The sequence below is a fragment of the Taudactylus pleione genome, unplaced genomic scaffold (assembly GCF_031769625.1).
Source record: "Taudactylus pleione unplaced genomic scaffold, aTauple2 ptg000009l, whole genome shotgun sequence".
Taxonomy (NCBI): Eukaryota; Metazoa; Chordata; class Amphibia; order Anura; family Myobatrachidae; genus Taudactylus; species Taudactylus pleione.
Window position 1 is genome coordinate 1983477 of NW_028284412.1, and position 21926 is coordinate 2005402.

The window sequence follows — 21926 nt, forward strand, 5'->3', positions numbered from 1 at the left end:
GCTGTCGATGTTGACTGACAGCACGCCCCCTTTGGTGGGCGTGCCGGGGGCGTGCCTGCCAGACGGAGGCGTTCCCAAGGGAACGCCTACCGTCCGAAGCCGGCCCCACTGACATCACTAGTGATGTCAGTGGGAGTGATTTTGGCTCTGATAGAGCAAAAATCACTCCTGGCCTTGCGGTTGAAAAACTCAACCGCAGGCTTCTGCTCGCAGTTTCGATGGTCGCGATGGTCAAGACCATCGCGACCATCATCCTGCACGCTCGTATATGCTGTGGGTGGTGACCCACAGCTATACGAGTGTCCAGGAGGACGCTCCATATTAATGGAGGTGGGCCCTGATTCAGAGCGAGCGCTCTGGTCAGAGCGTCCGGCTCTGAATCAGGGCCAAAGGTAGATGTCATATCAAAGGCCAACCACCTACCACTTCTGAATTACCACTCTTTAGTTTAAAGGTGTCCATTATTCACCTAAATACTGCTCAGTATGGCCTTATTTATGGCTTAAACTTATCATGAGAGCAAAGTGATGTCAGCCTTTATTACATGCTGCACGTCTGTGTATTTGAATAGTTTTTTATTTTTTTATACACTAGGGCAAAGAGCACTTAGAAATGTATCTCTCACAATGTATAACTGGAAGGTGCAAAATACATCCCATTAAGAGAACCCAGCTCTGGCAGATCAGAAAATAAAGTTAATTTGCACACATGAATACCCTAAAAATGTGACCTCTCATTCCCTATCATCAGGTTGCTGCTGTTGCTGTCTAAAGCTGGGTACACATCAGCCAATGTGTACCCAGCGCGATATCGCTGGCGACAGACCCAGCATGCGGCAAATGCATACACACTTGCCGTTTGACGAGGAGGGGGAGGGACGTGCCATGCTGCATTCTGCAGCATGACCACGTTAGTGATATCCCCTGTCAGCCCTGCAACAGTGACGTGCGGAGAGGTAAATGGCTGGGGAGGCACTGACTAGTATCAAAGCCAGATTTACAGATACACATACGAGCCCGAGGGTTCCTGTGGGCATGCGGAAGAGGTAGATAGGGGAGGCAGTGACTCACCTGTCATACACTTTTTACTCCAGAGTTTTGACTATAAAAATGATTAAAATAATACAAAGAAGATCTTTATAATATTTTCTTATCATTTTTCCTTATAATTTTTCTAGTAAAAAACCTGGAGTATACCTAAGTACAGTATGACAGGCTCTGCCTCACCTGACCGCACATCACTGCCCTGCAGTAGGGCTGTTAGGCAATGTCGCTAATGACCCGAGGGTGTGAGGTTCTGGTTTTGTTGTGGACCCGGGGTGGTGACAGGAGCAGACACAGAAGCAGATTTAAATGAAAATGTGGAACTTTTAATGAGTGACTTAGTAGACATGGATATGGTGAAGAAATAGTCCAGGTATAGGACTGAAGTGCACTTGAGAACTGTAGTGAAGCAAATGGGAGAATGTCCAGATAGTGACAGGCAGGAACAGTCCAGTATGCAGGTATGGTGAGGCTGAAAAGAATTGCAGGCTGAAGTGAATTTGCAGGCTGAAGTGAGTCCAGCAGAGTGTAAGTGGAGGCAAGGTGCAGGGTGACAGCAGACTCAGGTACTCAGGCAGGGGGAAGGTAAATGGAGGGTGCAGGGAAAGTCCAGCGGTTGGAGCAGGCAGGGTAACAGGCTAGGTAGCGTTTCCAAGGAGGCAGGTAACGAGCTCAGGAACTCTCTCTCTCAGCTGCTGCTGAGAAACACGTTGCACTGGCAAAGAAGGAAGGCTCTGGACCTTCCTAAATACCAAGTGCTGCGCCATGACTGGCTGGAGAGAGCACATGACCCACCAGGATTGGACAACTGAATCACATGGCCTGAGGAAAGATGGCGGCGCCCATGCCAAGCGGAACGGAAGCACCGCCAGGCCTCACCAGACAGAGTGACAATGTGCCCGCACAGAACCACGCGCAGCCAATGCCCCTCGCCAAGCACCAGCGCCACCACCAGACACCCCCCGCCACAGTGACCTCACAGGTATTACCAGTCGACCACCATGCCGAGAAACTCTAGTCGTGACAGTACCTCTCCCCCCTTATGGGTGGCCTCAGGACACTCACCAGGCTTCTCCGGATGGGCAGCAGGGAACTTCTTGATGAGTGCGGGAGCATGGATGACTCGGGCATCGGTCCAACAGCGCTATTCTGGACCGTAACCCCTCCAGTCTAACAGGTACTGCAAATGTCCTCTGCGAAGCAGAGAATCCAGCACTTGGGAGACCTCAAACTCCACGCCCCTTTCAGTCTGGATATGAGGGGGAAAAGGAAGAACTCTGTGGAACTTGTTCAGTACCAGGGGTTTAAGTAGGGAAATATGAAAAGACTTGGGTACTTTCAGATAAGGAGGCAACTGAAGGCGATAAGCCACTGGGTTGATGATTTCTATGATGGAGAAGGGCCCGATGAAACGTGGGGGCAAACTTCATCGAAGGTACCCTAAGCCGTAGGTTCCGGGTGGACAACCAGACTTGGTCTCCAACTTGGATGCGTGGCACCTTCCTACTCCTTTTATCTGCCTGATGTTTTTAGAGGGAGGACGCTTTCTCCAAGTCAACACGTACTTGAGTCCAAATAGAAGCAAATTTTCATACAGTGGACCTCATTCAGACCCGGTCGCAAGCGCTGCGCGCTCGCAACGGTCGATGTTTTGGTCCTGCGCACGCGCAGCGGCCACACTGCGCATGCGCAAGCCCTGAAGCGAGAGAGAAACTCTCTCGCTCCGGAGCTCACTACAAAAGGGCCGGCTGTTGATGTTGATCGACAGCTTAACCCGTTTTGTAGGCGTGGCGGGGGTGGTGGTTTCACAAATGGAGGCGTTCCTTAAGGAGCGCCTACCGCTTTGTGGGTGGCCGCACTGACATCAGCAGTGATGTCAGTGGGGAGCTTCCTGCTCGATCAGAGCAGGAAGCTCCCTGGGGCTTGCGGCTGCAGAGACCCAACCTTAGGGTCTCGTCGCAAGCCCCGATGGTCCCGATGGTCTTGACCATCGCGACCATTACCCTGGTCGGTCGCTAAGCTGTAGGTGGTAACCCACAGCTTAGCTAGCCACCAGGAGGCCGCACTAAAAAATAGAAGCAGCCGCCCTCATTCAGAACGAGCACTCACTTCTTGCGAGCGCCTCTGAATGAGGGCCAGTGTCCTCTACGGCTGGTACATTGAAGACAGACAGGCTTTGAAATTCAGGAACCCGAGGATGAACACCGTAGACAACTTGGAATGGAGTTTGCTTTTTAAAAGAGTGGTAGGAGGCGTTATTTGCAAATTCAGCCCATGGCAGTAATTCAGACCAATTGTCTTAGGAAGATGACATAAAAATCCTCAGGAAGGTCTCAAGGTCTTGATTAACCCTCTCAGTAGATCCATTGCTTTGTGGGTGATAAGCCGTGGAAAAATTTTGTTTTACTTGAAGAACAAAACATAAGGCTCTCCAAAATCTGGCTACAAATTGAACACCACGGTCAGAGACTATTTCAGCAGGAAGACCATGGAGACGGAATATGTGTTGAACGAACAGGTGAGCCAAGTCAGGAGATGTAGGCAGTTTCTTTAGGGGTATATAATGGACCATTTTAGAAAATCAGTCTATGACGACCCAGATGGTAATGTAACCCTGAGAGTTTGGTGATCCGTTACGAAGTCCATGGAGAGATGCGTCCATGGACGTGATTGAATAGGTAATGGCAACAACTCGCCAGCCGGAGCTTGATGTGAAGATTTATGCTGAGCACAAGAGTTAAATGAAGAAATGAACTCCAATACGTCCACCTTAATGGATGGCTACCAATATTCTCTCTTTAAAAATTCCAGAGTCTTTCAAGTACCTGAGTGGCCTGCAAAGCTAGAGGAATGAGCCCAGGTGAGGAGCTGCTTCCTTAACTCCGGGGCCACAAAAGTCTTCCCAGTAGGAGGCTGTAACTGTATGGTGGCGAAAACTTTTGACTCCAAGACAGGGGCATTTCGTTGGGTCTCCGGATTGTCGTCACAGAGGAGAGATCTGGACAGAGCGTCTGCTTTTTGATTAAGAGCTCCTGACCGGAAGGTCAGAGTGAACTGGAACCGAGAAAAAATATTGCCCATCGGGCCAGACGAGGGCTCACACACTGGATATTCTTGAGGAAGAGGAGGTTCCTATGGTCAGTGAAAGGAAACTTTGCTCCTTGCAGCAGGTATCCACATTCTTTTAATGCCAATTTCACTGCCAAGAGTTCTTGTTCACCTATAGCATAATTTATTTTGGCAGGAGAAAACTTTTTGGAGAAAAACCCACAGGGATGAACTCGATTATCCTCATAATGCTGGGATAGGATTGCTCCCACAGCTTCTGATGACGTATCCACTTCCAAAAGAAAAGGCCTATCCAGAACTGGTTGTCGTAGGACTGGAGCAGAAATAAAGGCTTGTTTTAGGAGCTGGAAAGCTGTTTCTGCTTCAGGTGACCATAGGGCAGGATTACCGCCTTTGCGGGTCAGGGCTGTAATGGGAGCCAGCAATGACGAAAATCCCTTGATAAAGCATCTATAGTAGTTGGCGAACCCAAGCAGTCTCTGGATGGATTTCAATGTTTGAGGTCGGGACCAATCCAAAATTGCCTGTACCTTCTTGAGGTCCATTTCTAGACTGGAGCCAGAGATGACGTAACCAAGGAATGGCACACTGGGCACACCAAAGACACATTTCTCCAATTTGCAGTAAAGGGGATTCCTCCTCAGACGGGATAATACTTCCTTCACATGTTCATGATGTTCCACTACAGAAGATGAAAACATCAGTATATCGTCCAGATAGACAACAACCGAGACATATAACAAGTCCTGGAAAATTTCATTAACAAAGCCCTGAAACACACAGGGGCATTGCATAACCCAAAGGGCATCACAAGGTATTCAAAATGTCCATCTCTGGTATTAAAGGCGGTCTTCCATTCATCACCAGCGCAAATGCGGATGAGACTATAGGCCCCTCTCAGATCTAACTTTGAGAATATGATGGACCCCTTAACCCTGTTGAACAACTCTGTGATCAGTGGAAGCGGATACCAATTCTTGACTGTTATATTATTAAGGACCCGGTAATCTATACAAGGCCTTAAGCCTTCTTGCCGACGAAAAAGAACCCAGCTCCGGCAGGAGAGGTGGAGGGATGAATAAATCCTTTCGCTAGGTTGTCCTGGATGTATTCAGACATAGCTTGAGTCTCAGGCAAGGATAGAGGATAGGTGCGACCACGGGGTGGCATCTTGTCAGGCATCAGATCGATTGGACAATCCCATACTCTGTGAGGAGGTAAGACATTCACCTGTTGTTCGGAAATAACATCAGTGAATATCTGGTACTCCTTAGGAATAACTGGAGATATTAATGAAACTGTTTTTCTTACAGGTCGTATCTTGGGAAGACAGGATTTCTGACAGTCAGTCCCCCATGAAAGAATTTGCATTGAACACCAGTCTATCCTGGGATTATGCTGGCGTAACCAGGGTAATCCTAAAATGATTTCTTGAGAAGCCTCGGGTATCACAAAGAACTTTAAAGACTCGGAGTGGAGGGCTCCGATACGGACTAATACTGGTTGAGTTTCTTTGGTGACCACTCCATTAGCTAAAGGCCGTCCATCTACAGAGGTCAGGGAAATTGTGTGATTGAGAGATGAACAAGGGATCTGTAGTTTATCAACTAAGCTGGAAGTCATGAAATTTCCGGCTGCTCCAGAATCTGGAAGAGCAGTAGCGAAGACAGGTTTAGGCTTGAGATCTATAGCTAAGGTAATTTTGAAATCTTTAGTATTTGGGGACGGGCTCATAACTCCTAACTTGATGTCCCCAGGGTCAGTTAGGAACGGGCGTTTCCCAATTTACGGGAACAGGGGGCCACCAGGTGACCCTAATCTCCACAGTTTAGGCAGAGGTTTTTTAGTATCCTTCTCTGACGTTCCTCTTTAGAGAGATGGGTTTGGTTCACCTGCATAGGCTCTTCTGCAATAGGGGAAGGGCGTGGACGGGTAGGTAAGGGAGGAGTAAATGACCTTTGCCGGTCAGTTCTGTGCTTTTCAGCCTGACGTTCCCTGAAGCGCAGGTCAATCTTGTTACAGAGTGAGATCATGTTGCTTAAATTAGTGGGAAGCTCACGGGTGACCAAGTCATCCTTTAGTCGGTCCGAAAGTCCATGCCAAAAGGCTGAGGCAAGGGCTTCCTCATTCCACTTGAGCTCTGATGCCAAAATTTTAAACTGTACGGCATATTGGCTGACAGGATGGATTCCTTGTCTCAGGGTCATGATACTGGACGATGCTGACACAGTGCGTCCAGGTTCGTCGAAAATCCTCCTGAATGATGACACAAAGCCTGCATAGTTATCCAGCAGTGTATCTGAATGCTCCCAGAGAGGGGAGGCCCAAGCCGAGCCGGAGAACAAAGACACAATGTATGCCACTTTAGTTCTTGCAGTGGGAAACTTATCAGGCTGTAGAATGAAGTGTATATCACACTGATTCAGGAAGCCACGACAGAGCTTAGGATCGCCGTCAAATTTGCTTGGCATAGGAAGATGTAAACGGGGAGATACCCTGTTCCCTGTATTACCAGGCACAGGAGTAAGTGTAGTTGCTGATACCCCAGGGGTGGATAACGAGGTTTGCAGATTATCTTGTCTTTTAGACATCTCCTGTAGAAACTGAGCCATTTGGTGCTGCATAGCTTCCAGGTTTTCTAAACGGCCAGCAATACACCGGAATAAATCCACTTCAGACTCCTGTTCCGTGGCCGGATCCATGGGACCAGTGCAAACTGTGAGGTTCTGGTTTTGTTGTGGACCCAGGGTGGTGACAGGAGCAGACACAGAAGCAGATTTAAATGAAAATGTGGAACTTTTAATGAGTGACTTAGTAGACATGGATATGGCAAAGAAATAGTCCAGCTTTAACACTGAAGTGCACTTGAGATCTGTAGTAAAGCAAATGGGAGAATGTCCAGATAGTGACAGGCAGGAACAGTCTAGTATGCAGGTGTGGTGAGGCTGAAATGAATTGCAGGTTGAAGTGAATTTGCAGGCTGAAGTGAGTCCAGCAGAGTGTAAGTGGAGGCAAGGTGCAGGGTGACAACAGACTCAGGTACTCAGGCAGGGGGAAGGTAAATGCAGGGTGCAGGGAAAGTCCAGCGGTTGGAGCAAGCAGGGTAACAGGCTAGGTAGCGTTTCCAAGGAGGCAGGTAACGAGCTCAGGAACTCTCTCTCAGCTGCTGCTGAGAAACACGTTGCACTGGCAAAGAAGGAAGACTCTGGACCTTCCTAAATACCAAGTGCCGCGCCATGACTGGCTGGAGAGAGCACATGATCCACCAGGATTGGACAACTGAATCACATGGCCGGAGGCAAGATGGCGGCGCCCATGCTGAGAGGAACGGAAGCACCGTCAGGCCTCACCAGCCAGAGTGACAATGTGCCCGCACAGAACTAGGCGCAGCCAATGCCCCTCGCCAAGCACCAGCGCCAGACACCCCCCGCCACAGTGACCTCACAGGTATTATCCGTCGACCACCATGCCGAGAAACCCTGGTCGTGACAGAGGGATCTCGCATATCATGGGTACACACTATACGATATACCTTATATGACACTCTGATCCACGGGATCGGACGACATATCGTCTAGTGTGTACCCACCTTTAAAGCTTCACCAACAAGCCCTTTTGGGAAAACACAGCCTCTTTGTGATAAACTGGTGGCAATTTTCAACTATAGTCATCCAAGTGAATAGACACACGAGGGCTGATTCAGGGTTGATAGCAAAGCAAAACAATATCAAGGAACTTTCTGGAACAAACCATGCTGCAATGCAAGGGGTGCAAGTACTTTATTTTTTGCATGCTTGGTAAATACTGGCTGCTTTTACATGCAGCAGTCCACATACAATATACTGGACAGCTTTACTTTTTTACTGCAATTTAGATTTGAGTTTGAACACCCCCCTCCCAAATCTAAATCTCTCTGCACATTCTTTATCACCCCCACACCATGGCTTGGAATGGGATTGAAATACAGACGGCTCAACAGCCGCCGGTTCATATCCCGACAGTGGAAGGCCGACAGTAGAAGATCCCAACGCCCAGTGGTAAGTATCCTAACCCTCCCCTCCCCCCCCAACCCGCCCTTAGGGGTGCCTAATCCTAACCTCCCCCCCTAGTGCCTAACCTCCCCCCAGGGGTGCCTAAATCTAACCCCCCTTCCCGCAGCCTAAACCTAACCCTCCCAGGGGGGTGCCTAACCCTAACCAGCCCTTCCCCTAGCCTAACCCTAACCTTCCCCGGGGGGGTACCTAACCTCCCCATCCCCGGGCTAAGTGTTATACTTACCCGGCACAGGACAATCGGGATGGCGGGGGTCGGTCTTCCGGCGTCGGGATTAAGATAGGCGTCAGTATTTCAACACCTATCTTAAGTCCCGTGTCGGGCAGGTAGTGTCGGGATTTAGACCGGAGGCATTGCGTCCGCCGGTCTATTAACTAAATCCCCATGAATTTACCAAGGTGCAAGGTTACTTGCTCTTTTTTTTTTGCTTTGCTCCCAACTCAGAATCAGCCAACACATGCTCACGCATTGTCTGGTTTCTATGCTACAGCAGAAAGTGTGCGGACAGGGATGCTACAGAACTCAAATGATGTGCTTATGCAGTATTATAGTACTAGTCTTAGTGCCAGGGCCATACCTCTTATGAGGAGAGACCTGTCTCACATCGCACACTTCTAGGGATGGCCTCTAACTTGTCTTTACCTTCTAATTCTGGTCTCTAGTCCCTCTCTGCCATAATAGCCGTCAATTAGCTTGAAGAACGTCATCATAAAAGGATAAGAAGACTTTACCAGGAATCTCCCAGTAGGCCAAATACCTCACGAGGCCATCTGATGAGAGTTAAGATTATTTTTTCACCAATATTTTTTAAATATCTCTTTTTCACCCACTGGTGAAAAGGGAAGAGGGGGGTGTCGGCGCGGAACACATTGGCCACGCACGTGCAGCCATTCACTATACAGCCACACGGCTGCTGAGACCAATCAAAGCAGCAGCCATACTGTAGTTACAGTAGGAGGAGTCAATCATCAGTGCTTGTAGGCTCTCAGCAGCCAATTAGATCAGCTCTACATTGTGAACTTTTTCCCACTGGCTGGTGCACACCTGGTGCTGGAATTATGGCTCAGAGCAGCTGCTGCAAGGCCGCAGGTTAGTAAACACATACAGTACCACCAGAAGAACAGAAAATTGCTGGAAACATCACTAAAAACCCTTAACACTGAATGAGAGCTACTGACGCAACTCTCAATATACTCACATCATATAGGGGCTGATTCTGAGGGGTATATCAACTAAAGTGCAGGGTTTTAGAAGTGGAGCTGTTACCCCTAGCAACCAGATTCTACTTATCATTCATCTAGCACCTTCTAGAAGATAATAGCTAGAATCTGATTGGCTGCTAGGGGAAACAACTCCACTTCTAAAAAACCCAGACTTTAGTAAATATGCCCCGAGTCAGACGATGCCAGCTAGTGTCTGAGTATTTTGCCAGTCGCACGTCAGCAACCTTCAGCCAATGCTGCTGCAAAGCCCTTTCCTAGTGTACAGCCGTACGTATGAATGTGCAAAGACTGAGACTGCCACTGTCAGCTACCGTAGATGCTGATATACTAATTGATGCATCTTTAGATGCACCATAGAAATTTGCACCAGCCCTATGGCAGGTGCAGTTTCTCCATCCTAGTATGGCTTCCTATGTGAGCGGGTAAGTGTCTCTGTACACTATCAGTGACATTCCTACAACACTCCCATAACACGTCAATAAGAAGGATCACCCCTGTCACCGCTCAGGCACATTTCTGAGACTGTGCTCCCCTGCAACTCACATCGGCACAGTGTCTGACAGAATCAGGCCCATGTTCAATCGCAGAAAGAATGGGATTTAGTTACCCCTACATGAGAAACAGGGCTCCATTCATAAACAGTACTTAATATAACGGAGGTTGGGCTAGAACCGACGGCACATAAACTTCTAGTCAGGGATAGAGGGGGTTAATAAAGTTAAAGATGTTTGATTGTTATTTGACAGCAGGTGGGCAGATGTGATAGGGCGATAGGGTATGGGGCGTGTTAAGTGAGAGGGTGTGGGGAGTCTGATGTTGAAAATCTGCCCCTTTCAATTTGATCTCCCTCCCTCCCCTATTGTGTCTTGTGTCAGCTTTATTTCATAGCAGGGAAAGAACGGCAATATTGAAGCGTCCATCTTGCGGCAGTAATAGCTGTGCGCACCCCTTCAATGCACTGATTAGGCTGAATTCACCCTATTTGGGTCAGCGGCACCTCTCGACCGAGCAGGATGAATGGTGCATTGGCATGGGTGTTGAAGCCGCATCACTTGCTCTGAAAGGGATAGTTGGCCCTTGCAAGTTTTTTAAGATCACACTTACCCTTGTCTGGGATAGTTGGCCCTCACAAGTTGTGATATATACTTTTAGCCAAGACAAGTGGACGCTGGTTGTTTGCCGTTCTTTCTCCTGCCACCATACCTACCATTGTAACTAAATAAAGCTGACCAGTTAATTTAAACGGCATAACTTGATCTCGTGTGTTTATTTTAGTTAAGTTTAGTTTAAGTTTATGGGTCACATCTATCATCTGACAATAGAAAGTTTATTGCCAGAGGCATTTAACAAGACTCACCTCTCCAGTGAGGTCCACGGACATGCTCCTCCTCAGCATCCTCCGCTGTGTCACCGGCAGCCTATCACTGCCAGCAACAGACTTTTCTTTTAGGGGGCAGTTTAAGAATGAATCATGACTCCTCCCCTATCTACTCATTGCTCCTCCCACTTCCAGTCCTGGCTCCTCCCATTTTCAGACAATAACCTTACATCATCGCTTTGTGTACCCATTCATGTCTCTATTCATCTTTTTGCTTCCTCTATCCCTTTTTATCCCCTTTCATTTAAAATTTTACACTCTTCTCACATGCCGGCGCCGGGATTCTGATCGGTGTCGGTAATGTAAGGGTCAGCTATCGGTAACGTAAGCGGTACAGTGACAAAGCTTACTGCTGTTTGCTACATACTAAACGGAGATCAAAACCTCATTAGCGAGTGTCAATCTATCCCCAAATTATCTGTTTATTGCATATTCCAGATTTTTACACAATCACTATTTTAATATTCTCTTCCTATTCACAAACCAAATAACTATACCAGCTACATAATTCACCACTATAGGTGTTATCAGAAAATTGGTGTACTAACACTGTGTTTGTGCTGGCTCCATGTGGCCTATTCATTGTGTATATGATCGGGGGCAGGGTGGATGTTTTTTTGGGGGGTGGGCATAAAGGGGGCGATTCAATTCAATGTGATGTGAATAGCACCTTGAAGGAGTTCCTGGAGCTATTCAATTGTTCCCATGGTGCCCTGCACTTAGCTGAGAGATGACGGTTACTATGCCTGTTTAGTCGCGCTAACTGGCATACTCCGACTAAAGTGCCAGTTGCAATCCTGTTAGCGACGTGCTTACCTGGAAAACAGCAACGTAGCCGCCACTTAAGTCAGAATTTCTGCTCGCACCTCAGGAGGATAAGAGCAGAGATCCTGTAGTCAGGCTTAACAGTGAGGTCAATTGAATAGCTCCGGGAACACCTTTCCAGGGCTATTCACATGCTGTTGAATTAAATCACCCCCAAAAACTTAAATTTAAGCATATATCCTCTTTTAGACGTAGTGATCCCTCAGTACCTGTGTAAAAGTTAGCCCCTATTTTTGCCTCAAAAATACTTCCAATAGATTTCAGTTCTCCAGTGGAGTCCAACTAATACTAATGTATGGAGCTTGGATAATAAGGCAGTGGGTGGAGACCACAGTGGGGGATTGAAGACTACTGAGGTTTTTCTAGGGAGCTTATTAACTTATCAGAGCGAGGGGGTTATGTAACAAGTTCTGTAAAATTACGGAACCTCAGGAATTTCAGCGAGTTCGCCTCTAAATATAAAGCAATCAGTGATTAGGCTGGTTTTGCCTTATAACTGATCGCCGCTTTAAATTGATCAACGAACTCACTGACATCTCACCCATTCTGTAATAACTGATTATTTTACATAACCTCCAGAATGACCAAAGATGGACATCTATAAGTATATTTTATTAGCATTTAGTCGTCTACTAACCGAAAGGAACGTCTTACAAATAATACTACGGAATAAAATGACTTATTTATATTTGCTTACAGAATTGTATAAGATATATAATTACTGTATATATAGTACAGAGGAATCAGACTGAAGAGAGACATTAAGTTTTGTCACGTGTGATCCAGGATCTCCGGATATGTATTATGCAGTCTTGTACGTTTCCCATCACCCAATGACCTGCATTCTTACCTGTGTAGCCTGTGGCACATATACACTCATAATGGTCCATCAGGTTGAGACAAGACCCGCTGTTTTGGCATGGTTTGGATGCGCACTCATTGATGTCTATATCACAATGGTGCCCCTGGAAGCCTGGCACACAGAAACATAGGTACTTGTCTCCCTTATCCAAACAGATTGCTTCATTCTGACATGGGTTTGATGCACACTTATTTACTACAACCTCACAGTGTTGCCCTGTGTAGCCCGTCTGGCATACACAGCTGTAGTTGTCCATATTCTCCAGGCAATGACCATTGTGATCACAGGGGTTTTGTGCACATGGCGGCACCTTCTCTTGGCACTTCAGACCACTGTATCCATTTTGGCATTTGCACACGAAACCATCCCCTTCATTTGTGCACTGAGAGTTTTGAAGGGCACAGGGGTTACGGTCACACTCATTTGTGGTGCAGTTAATTCCAGACTGGCAGTGGCACTCGTAGGTTATGTATCCAAAGTTAGCGTGACATATATGGGTGTTAGGACATTTAAACTCTGTACATGCATCATATAAAGCTCCACAGTATGGTCCAGTGAATGCCTGAGGCATTGTGGGGCAGTGACAAGTAAACCCATCAGGTGTCTCTTGACAATTCCCTCCATTCTGACAAGGATTAGACAAACAGTTCTGTGCCCGTCCTAGAAATCAAAGGGAGAACACTGGTGTTATTAGATTGAGGCGTAAGAGGAAATAACAGAGAAAAGTGAAGGTGAAGTTACCAAAAACAGAAGAGAGGATGCCAGACAGGGGGAACCCATAATATATTAAATAGGACATAATTTATTAAGTAGTCTATTCATGATTTTGTTCCGCACTGATAACATTGTCCTGAAACTATTTATATTAAAACTTAGTGTTTCAGGCTAAACGTATACAGTATAACATTACTCAATAAAACAATGCACAAACTAACATTGCAATACTTGATATACTGTCATATCTTTATAAGTCACTTATCAGTTCCCTCATTTTGCTCTCAAGAGAGCAGGTGATCTAAATGTCCTGTGATCCCTGACTCACCGTCTTAAGCACTCTCAGCCTGCGACTAAAATATGGTGCAATCAGGGGCACAAATGACTGGTCCAGTATTAGTCACTCACACTTTTTGACTGATTAAGCCTGAGGCCAATTCATTTACTGATGTGAATTGCTTGTTGTCTACTATTTTATTTCACTGAGCCTTGGGGAGTGGAAAATGCCATTGTAATTTAACCCCTTCACCGTGGAGTTGTGTCTTGTTCTGTGCCCATTTTTCAATGTTTGAGCTCGTTACATTCCAACATCAACGTCACGGTGACCATAAAAAAACAAAGTATTAGCGGCAGAAAACAAATCACTGCTTTTCACTTTGTAATTATATCCTTATCTATATTTATGAAGTGCCGAGACAGCAATTGCGGTAGATAATTGCTGAAAGTCAGAATGGAAAAGCAAATGATTGATAACTAATTAAATAACTAATTAAATAAAACATTACTAATTAAATAAAACAAGCGGATACAAAGACACCTTCTGACGTATACCTCTTAGCTTCTACATAATCAGTGGAATATCTATAATGGGTGCAGGGTGTGCGCTGTACACTGGACTCATATGTTATACTGACTGCTCTGGAGTCCGGCATCGGTGCTGCAGTAATCACTGGGAAAATAGCGCGCACATTTGTGCATGCGCAGTAGAGAAGTCACCAGGGACATTGTGCTCCCAGAGACCAGCGCATGCGCAATAGTTTCCGGCACATAGAGTATACTGCGCTGCTAGAAAGGTGGGGGCTCACACTGACCCTGTACATCACTGAAGGAAAAAAGTCATCTAACGCCCCTGTCCTATTTTCTTACCAAATTGTCCCTCTTTTAGGTTTGATGTATAAATCTTCCACCACAGGGGCGTATTGACACACAAAGGGGCCATGTGCAATGGGCCCCCTTCCGTGCTCTTAGGTGCACCACCCACACATCAAGACCCGCATCTTACTTTGTGCCGGCAAGCTGGTCCCTCCTCCTCTGCGGCACCATCTTCCCAGTCACATTTGGGAAGATTGTTGTGCGCACAACAGAGTCTTTGCTTTCACTACGTGGCACCTTCTTTCCGAAGATATTTACTGGGAAGAGGGCGGTGGTGGTGGAGGGACCTGCTTGTTTGACACAATGTACGTATACTATGGATGCAGAGTGTGCTGCTCGGGGCCCCTGTGCACTGCACACCCTGCACAAAACACATTAAAGAGAACGCTTGTCACAATGTGTATGTACATTTGATTACAGTTATTTTTTCCCAGGATACAACATTAAAAGGCTTTCAGCAAGTCATAAGAACATACAGTGCATGCCTTGATTTCATCATTCATGTGTACAAGCCCTTAGGCTCTGAAATATATTTAGTGTAAGCATGTACTGTATGTTTAGTCTTGTATAGCCTTTGTATCTGTATGTTACAGTAATGTTTGATTATTTATTGATAAAGGGAGGTCTACAAATGCAAGTTAAATTGCATATATACGTATATTTAGCAATATAAAACGTTTAGATGGTGTAGGCAAAATGTTTGTATACTTCTATATGTGGAATATCAGGGTGTATTATACAAAATGTTTTACTTTTCTTATAGAGTAGTTAACAATAGTGATATATATACTAGGACACAAAAAAGGCAAGCGTAAAGCTGCTAAATGAGGGCCAAGGAGCACTAATAACCGTACATATGAAAGGTCTTGCTCCTCTGCTGGTATTTGAAGGTTTGAACAAGAGCAGGTTCTGGGAATGTAGAAGCAATTAGTGCTGAGAGCGCACAGAGGCCATGCTCCAAAACAAAGCGTGGAGTTTGTGGGAATGCATCCTATTATGTGTCTATTAAATGACCTCCGTCAATGACTGGACTCCTGCAGACTCTCTCCATCACATGACCGAGATAATGCAAATAAGGAGGTTGAATGGAATTCCTTTCCCATTGACAAGGTTACTATGGTATTGGTGATAAGTCACCGATACTCATGATCCAGAGAGGAAACTGCACTTGTCTAGGGTGAGTAGGACTATTACTTTTGTGGTTCCTGCAGCTACTTAAAAGTCTATTTTTATTCCCTCTCTGCTTTAGATCTATAGATGTGTCCATATACACCTCGCGTTTTTACTCCATATGGCACAAGATGCATAGAGAGACTTAAGCTGGGTACACATTAGACTATATGTACCCAACGCGATATCCCCAACGACAGGACCCAGCATGAGGCAAGTGCATACACACTTGCTGATGCCGGGTCCTATGGGGGGAGGGAGGTGTCATGCTGCATTCTGTAGAATTACGTTAGCAACATCTCCCGTTGGCCCTGCAGTAGGGCCGATGGGCGATGTCGCTAATGACCCACAGGAAGCGCACATATCATGGGTACACACTAGACGATGTACGAGATATGCCGCTCTGATCCGCGAGATCGGAAGACACATTGTCTAGTGCAGGCATTGTCAAACTCAAAGTACGAACCAGGACAAATATTCAAGGTTTAAGAGTGTGTGGTCCGCAAGAAAAAAAAAAGTTCTATATGCAATTTTGAAAGGGTTATTATTAATATAAACCAATGGAGAGCCCCCTGTCATAGTGCCCCTTATGAAATGTCCCCTGTATTAGAGCCCCTTATGAATGCCACTGTAGATGTGCCCATTATGCAGTACCCCCTGTATTAGAGCCCCTTACGCAGTGCCCCCAGTAATGCCCCTTATTCAATGCCCCCTGTAATAGAGCCCATTACGCAGTGCCCCCAGTAGTGTCCATTATACAGTGCCCCCTGCATAAGAGCCCCTTATAGCTCCGATTTTTATAAGATTTCCTTATGCAATGCCCCCTCTATTAAAGCTCCTCAGGCAATGTCCCCAGTAGTGCCCATTATGCAGTGTCCCCATTTATGCCCCTTATGCTGTGCCCCCAGTAGTGCCCCTTATGCTGTATAGAACAGGCTCCACTCCCCTGTGCAGTACCTACCTCTCTCTTACTTATCTCTCTTCACGCTGACCGCTGGGCACCGCTCCTGCGTAGACGCTGCTGCTGACTAGATTTAACTAGATCCAGCAGGACAGGCCGCACACATCGCAGTTGACGTCATGACGTCACCCCCACACCCGCAAACTGCATCACTGGGAATGCTGGCCTCTGAAGCGATCAAAGGCTTCTTTAGTCTCTGATCGCTTCAGAGACCAGCATTCTAAGTTTAAACACAAATATGTGGCCCAGTCACCCCTGCCGTGATCGAAGCTGAATATATGTATTTTGGCCCAAACTGTTGGGCCGCATAAAATGTTTCTTGCCCACCGGCCACGAGTTTCACATGCCTGGTCTAGTGTGTACCCAGCTTAAGACTCTCTGCCACAGGTAGCGAATTCTGTAATTTTGTACTTTTTCCTGAATTTTGCATCTTATTCACATCGTAGCCGCCCACATATTAGAGTCCTGGATACTTAACATTAGTCTTTTCGTTGTAAAATAATTGGTATAAAGTCACAGATGAATTATAACGGAACATGGCACAGGTCACTCGTACCAGATTTCTATCTTTCACCTTTTCACCCAGTTTAACAAATGAGTGGCACATAGAAGCCAGCATCAGTATTCAGGGGGCATGTACAGTATGTGCATTGTACCTTTGTCGCATTACTGATGGGAATTAAGATGCATATTTTGTGAAAAAGTCTCCGATGGGACGCATGGAGCAGCTAGGTCGCAGAGTCTGAGGTGCCTCAAATGGGGCTATTTGAGGAGAGGTGAATGGTGTCTGTAAATGCTGTGCCCAAATGCAACAGTAAAATTAGGACCACATAATTGCACCCTCGGAGGGGGTCATATGTCAAGCCTGTCTCATATCAAATAGAGGCGCCTCTTAGCACCCCTGGGTGTAGGGTTACCACCTTTTAAATTCATATTCATATACGGGGTACGGCCAGTGGGGCTTAGCTATGGGTTTACAACCATTTTATTGTGCAAAAATATAAAAAAGTACCACTAACAACGTCCCCCACTCACACCACGGTATTATATTACAGTAATAGTGTATGAGAGTGATACAAATACAGTACAAACACGCACAGATAAAATAATACACCGCGGCAATGCCTGATGCAACTGTTAATTACGCAGAATAATCCTTTACTATGGAAACATGGATGACATTTGTCACACTTAAAATAAATCAGGTGGCTCTAAGGGTATCACTGTTCCTTACAGACACAGCAATTTCTACATACTTGCAATATATGCTGAAGTTGCTTTCAAGTGCCTCATGATAACTTCAATATTATAATGTAACTGCTGGGCTTCTTCCAACACCATTGTGCGGTCTCAGGCTCAGGTCTCAATCTGGATTTCATCGGGGACGGAGCCTGTATGAAGCCATGGTGGAAAGGAAGGGAGGGGCAGAAAGTTTTTGCTACAGTAACAATGCAGATGTCGGCCCTTGTAATGAACAAGCTATGTGGCGGCCGGCGATGTTAGAAGTAACTTCAATTAAGTGCTCCACTGCCATTAGCTTCTAATACATTTGTGAATGTCTCCATTAGAGACAGTCTTCTTTTTAGTGTTTTTATCGCTTTGTGTGGGTGCCCTTTGTGCCGCTCCCTACAGCCCACAACTAATCCGGCACTGGACTGGCGCTGTGCAATGCGTAGGGTAGGGACAAGCAGGGAGGTGTCATTTGGGATTATGAAAATAATCTGAGAGCAGTCCGCCCACTTCCCGAGTGCCCCCATCCCACCAACAAGCCACTCCTCCTGTTTGCACAACTAAGGCCCCTACACACTAGACGATATTTTGAACAATTTGGCCAATTCCGACACATCGGAAAGACAAATCGTTCAACTCGTTAAGTGTGCATGCACTATGCACGCTCCCGTGGCGTCGGTCAACGCATCTTTAGATCTTTTGAACATGCAGGAAGATCTATCAATCTCGTTAACGATTCCCCGCAGAACATGCAGTGTGTACGCTCTACCAAACGACCAGGCGATATGGTTACATTATATAGTTAATGATCTAACCACCAAACGATGCACTGTATATTGTTTGGTCGTAGTGTGTATGCACTAGATCGTTTTCACGGGAGATCAAGGGAAATCGGTGACTACATCGCATCGTTTGCAAGTTGTCTAGTGTGTACCTAGCTTTATGGCAAACAGGACTGAACATTAGAAGGTTTATTGATACATTGTTTGAGATTCACTATGTACAGATGATAGTGATACAGATAAACTAACTTGTATTACTATGCTGGGTCGAATCCTATCATTTATATCAGCGGAATTTGCTTTTGTTTTTTTTTTATATGGTTTGTAGTATTAGTTTTATAACAGAAGCAGATATTTTCCATATATCTAAGGTGCTTGGAGAATTTTTATTCATTTTGGTCAAAATGTTGACTTGACATGCAAAATATAGATCTGCATATATTGTCAATATCGACCTTTTGAAGGTCTATATTTTTGAATACGGTCAAAATGTCGACATGCCTACCTATATTGTTACTAGCATATTCTAACTGCAATACTAAACTGATATTAATTTAATATATGTGTATAAATGCCAATCTATGTGTTTAAAGTAACACATGTCCGTTCATAATGAAAGTCGCTATGTGTTGTGTTTTCTTTTTAAATTTGGTTGCAATCATTTTATTTTTTGCGTAATTCATTGTCTGAATAACCCTTGATAATCTGGCCCGAAATAACATTTCAAATCACCGCACTTTAGGAGAGACCACGGCGCGTACATTCCCAGCGGCCGCTGTGGGGTACAAAGCACCAATTATCATTGGGTCTTTACTTCCTTAGTCACTTGCCTTTTAACTTTAGGTGGTGGTATTCTCTCAGTTCAGTGTTACAGGCTGACAATACGCTGCAGCAGGACAGGTATATCAGGAATTCCAGGAGCAGCCTTTGGGTATTATTAACCAGTCTGTTGACTAGTTTTGCTCCGTACTTGGAGCTTTTGATTAGTGAGATGACAGACTTTGGGCCTGATTCAGAGCCGCTCGCTGCTGGCGAGCGCTCACTCTGAATCAGGGAGGTTTTCTTTTTTTTCGCCTCCAGCCCGCTGGTGGGTGACAAACCACAGCTTGTGCGAGCGGCCTGGAGATGGTCGCGACCATCGGATTTCCGACGAGACCCTGTGGTAGGCTCTCAGCTCACGCAAGCCCGAGTGGACTTCCTGCTCTAATAGAACAGGAAGTCCACTACTGACACCACGAGTGATGTCAGTAGGGCCGCCCACAAATGCCAGGCGTTCCTTTGGGAACACCTGCGTTTGCTCAACCACCCCCCCTTCTCGCCTACAAAATGGGGCGAGCTGTCAATCAACATCGACAGCCGCCCCATCTTGTAGCGAGCCCCGAGCGACTGAACTTCAGTCACTCACTGGGGCTCGCGCATGCGCACGTCGGACAAGGCACATGCGCGTGGGGCAAACATCGACCCGCTTGCGAGAGGGTCTGAATCAGGCCCTTTCACTTTTATGGGTAACCATTTACAAATACAGGTTGAGAATCCCATATCCAAAATGCTGGGGACCTGGGGCATTTTGGATATCTGATATGCAATTATTCCAAAAAACGGAATACCATAACAAAATATTTTGGGAATGGGACCCAAATCTAAGCACAGAATGCATTTATGTTTTATATACAACTGATACACACAGCCTGCAGGTAATTTTATACAATATTTTCAATAATGTTGTGGCTCAAACAAACTTTGTGTACATTGAACCATCAAAAAGCAAAAGTTTCACAATCTCAGTCATGCAAAAAAAAATTCTGTATTTCAGAATATTTGGATATGGGAGACTCAACCTGTACTACTAAATTGAATAGTGCAGCCAAAAGTGCTCTTATTTCAAGCTATTTTCATGTATATTGTTTTTATTATAATACATTTGCTGTATGAAATGTGTGTTTTAGATATGTTAAGTGTCTGTGTCTATTAAATATATATTTTTATTGAGAGAAGCCTTGTTGAATTGAATTTGAGTCAAGTGATACAGAATACAGTATACTATTTTATACATAAAATCCACGTATCAGCACAATCCATTTTTTTAGGTTTTCCCCAATATACTGTACATACATGCATCCACATGCTTTGCCTCATTTGGTCATTGGGTGCAGATGCTATGCTTGCTGACGCAGCAAAAGAAGAGAGAAATATAGAAAGTCTTGTGATATAACTGAACTGTAAGCATTAAGGGCCTGATTCAGCAGAGGACATAGCTGATTTTTGGACAGAGATTCCTGATTGTCGGGAATTCACGCATGCACCAGACCTGTACGGCGCATATGCAGTACTGTTCTTGCTTGAAGTTCGACAGCAGATGATTGAGTTCGCTGCCGTTTCAGGGCGAGAAGAGGGCGACGACTGCCTCCATTTTCCGTTGTGGAGGAGTGACGAGGCCAGCATCTCCGTTGGCTGACTGAAATTTTCTGGCCTCTTTTAAGCATCTGCGGCGGCCGGCTTGCATGACCCCATGGGCCACTTAGCCAGTCGATGGGCTTGCAGATGATCCAATGTTGCGTTCTAGAACGCAACTCGGATCAGTAATGCATGCATCCCCCGGGAAACCTCCCCTCTACCCATGGAGCAGGGGGGGGGGAGATTGAATCGTATCATTATGGCCCCACCCCCTGCTTCACAATGCCTGTAATCTCAACATTGTGTAGCGTGGGAGGGGCCACGATCACGTGGTCACTTCCTAATTCCAAATACTGTTCCCACCATGCCGGCCTGGCTGCCCCCTCCCGGGGGCAAGTATGGTTCAAGGTTGTATAGAAGTTAAGTTAAATAAACTATTCATTCTCCCTCTATAAAATTTTTTAGGTTGGTAGATAGCTGCACCATGTCTTCCATCATGGCTGGAATTACCAGCATTGTAAGTAGTAATTCAAAACCGCATTGACATAATCGGAAGGTCATAACTTAGTGGAGAGTTAATTTTGTGTTGCAAGCCTACACCAGGAAAGTGTCTTGGCTACTCGGCAATTAGGAATATAAAATATGAATGTGGCCATGATTACTTCCATAGATGTGTGGTGCACCCAAGTCCATATTGCAATTTCATCTCGCAGCCCTCTGCATCTCATAACAACCTACGCCATGTCACCACAGTCCCCAGAATCTCAGCAGAACCCCCTGCATCTAACTAGTGTCATCACAACCCCCACTGCTGCTGCCCTGCAGCTGGCTGGGGCCCAGCCACTGGGATGAGCTGGGAAGGGCAGTAGGATCATGGATGAGAGATTTGTATTGCAGCTACCGTAAGCGTTGTCAGCAGCATATCCCTGGGGCTGGGACACCTGTACACATTTCCACTGCCTCCATGCACACCCCTCCCCAGCTGCCGAACATGCACCCTGTATTTCCTGGGCTTCCTGTTGAGCTTCCTCGTCATGGTGCCTCTGTCCGAGAACAGCGCTGACTTCCAT

General features: G+C 46.0%; 1 protein-coding gene across 1 annotated transcript in view; it reads right to left on the reverse strand.

Moving 5' to 3' along the window:
• LOC148542714 (protein crumbs homolog 2-like) overlaps positions 1-21926 on the reverse strand; it is a 151915-nt gene that overhangs the window by 88156 nt on the left and 41833 nt on the right. The window contains exon 2 of the mRNA XM_088466878.1: positions 12442-13113. Coding sequence (XP_088323004.1) covers positions 12442-13113 — 672 coding nt within the window. The remainder of the gene's footprint in view (positions 1-12441; positions 13114-21926) is intronic.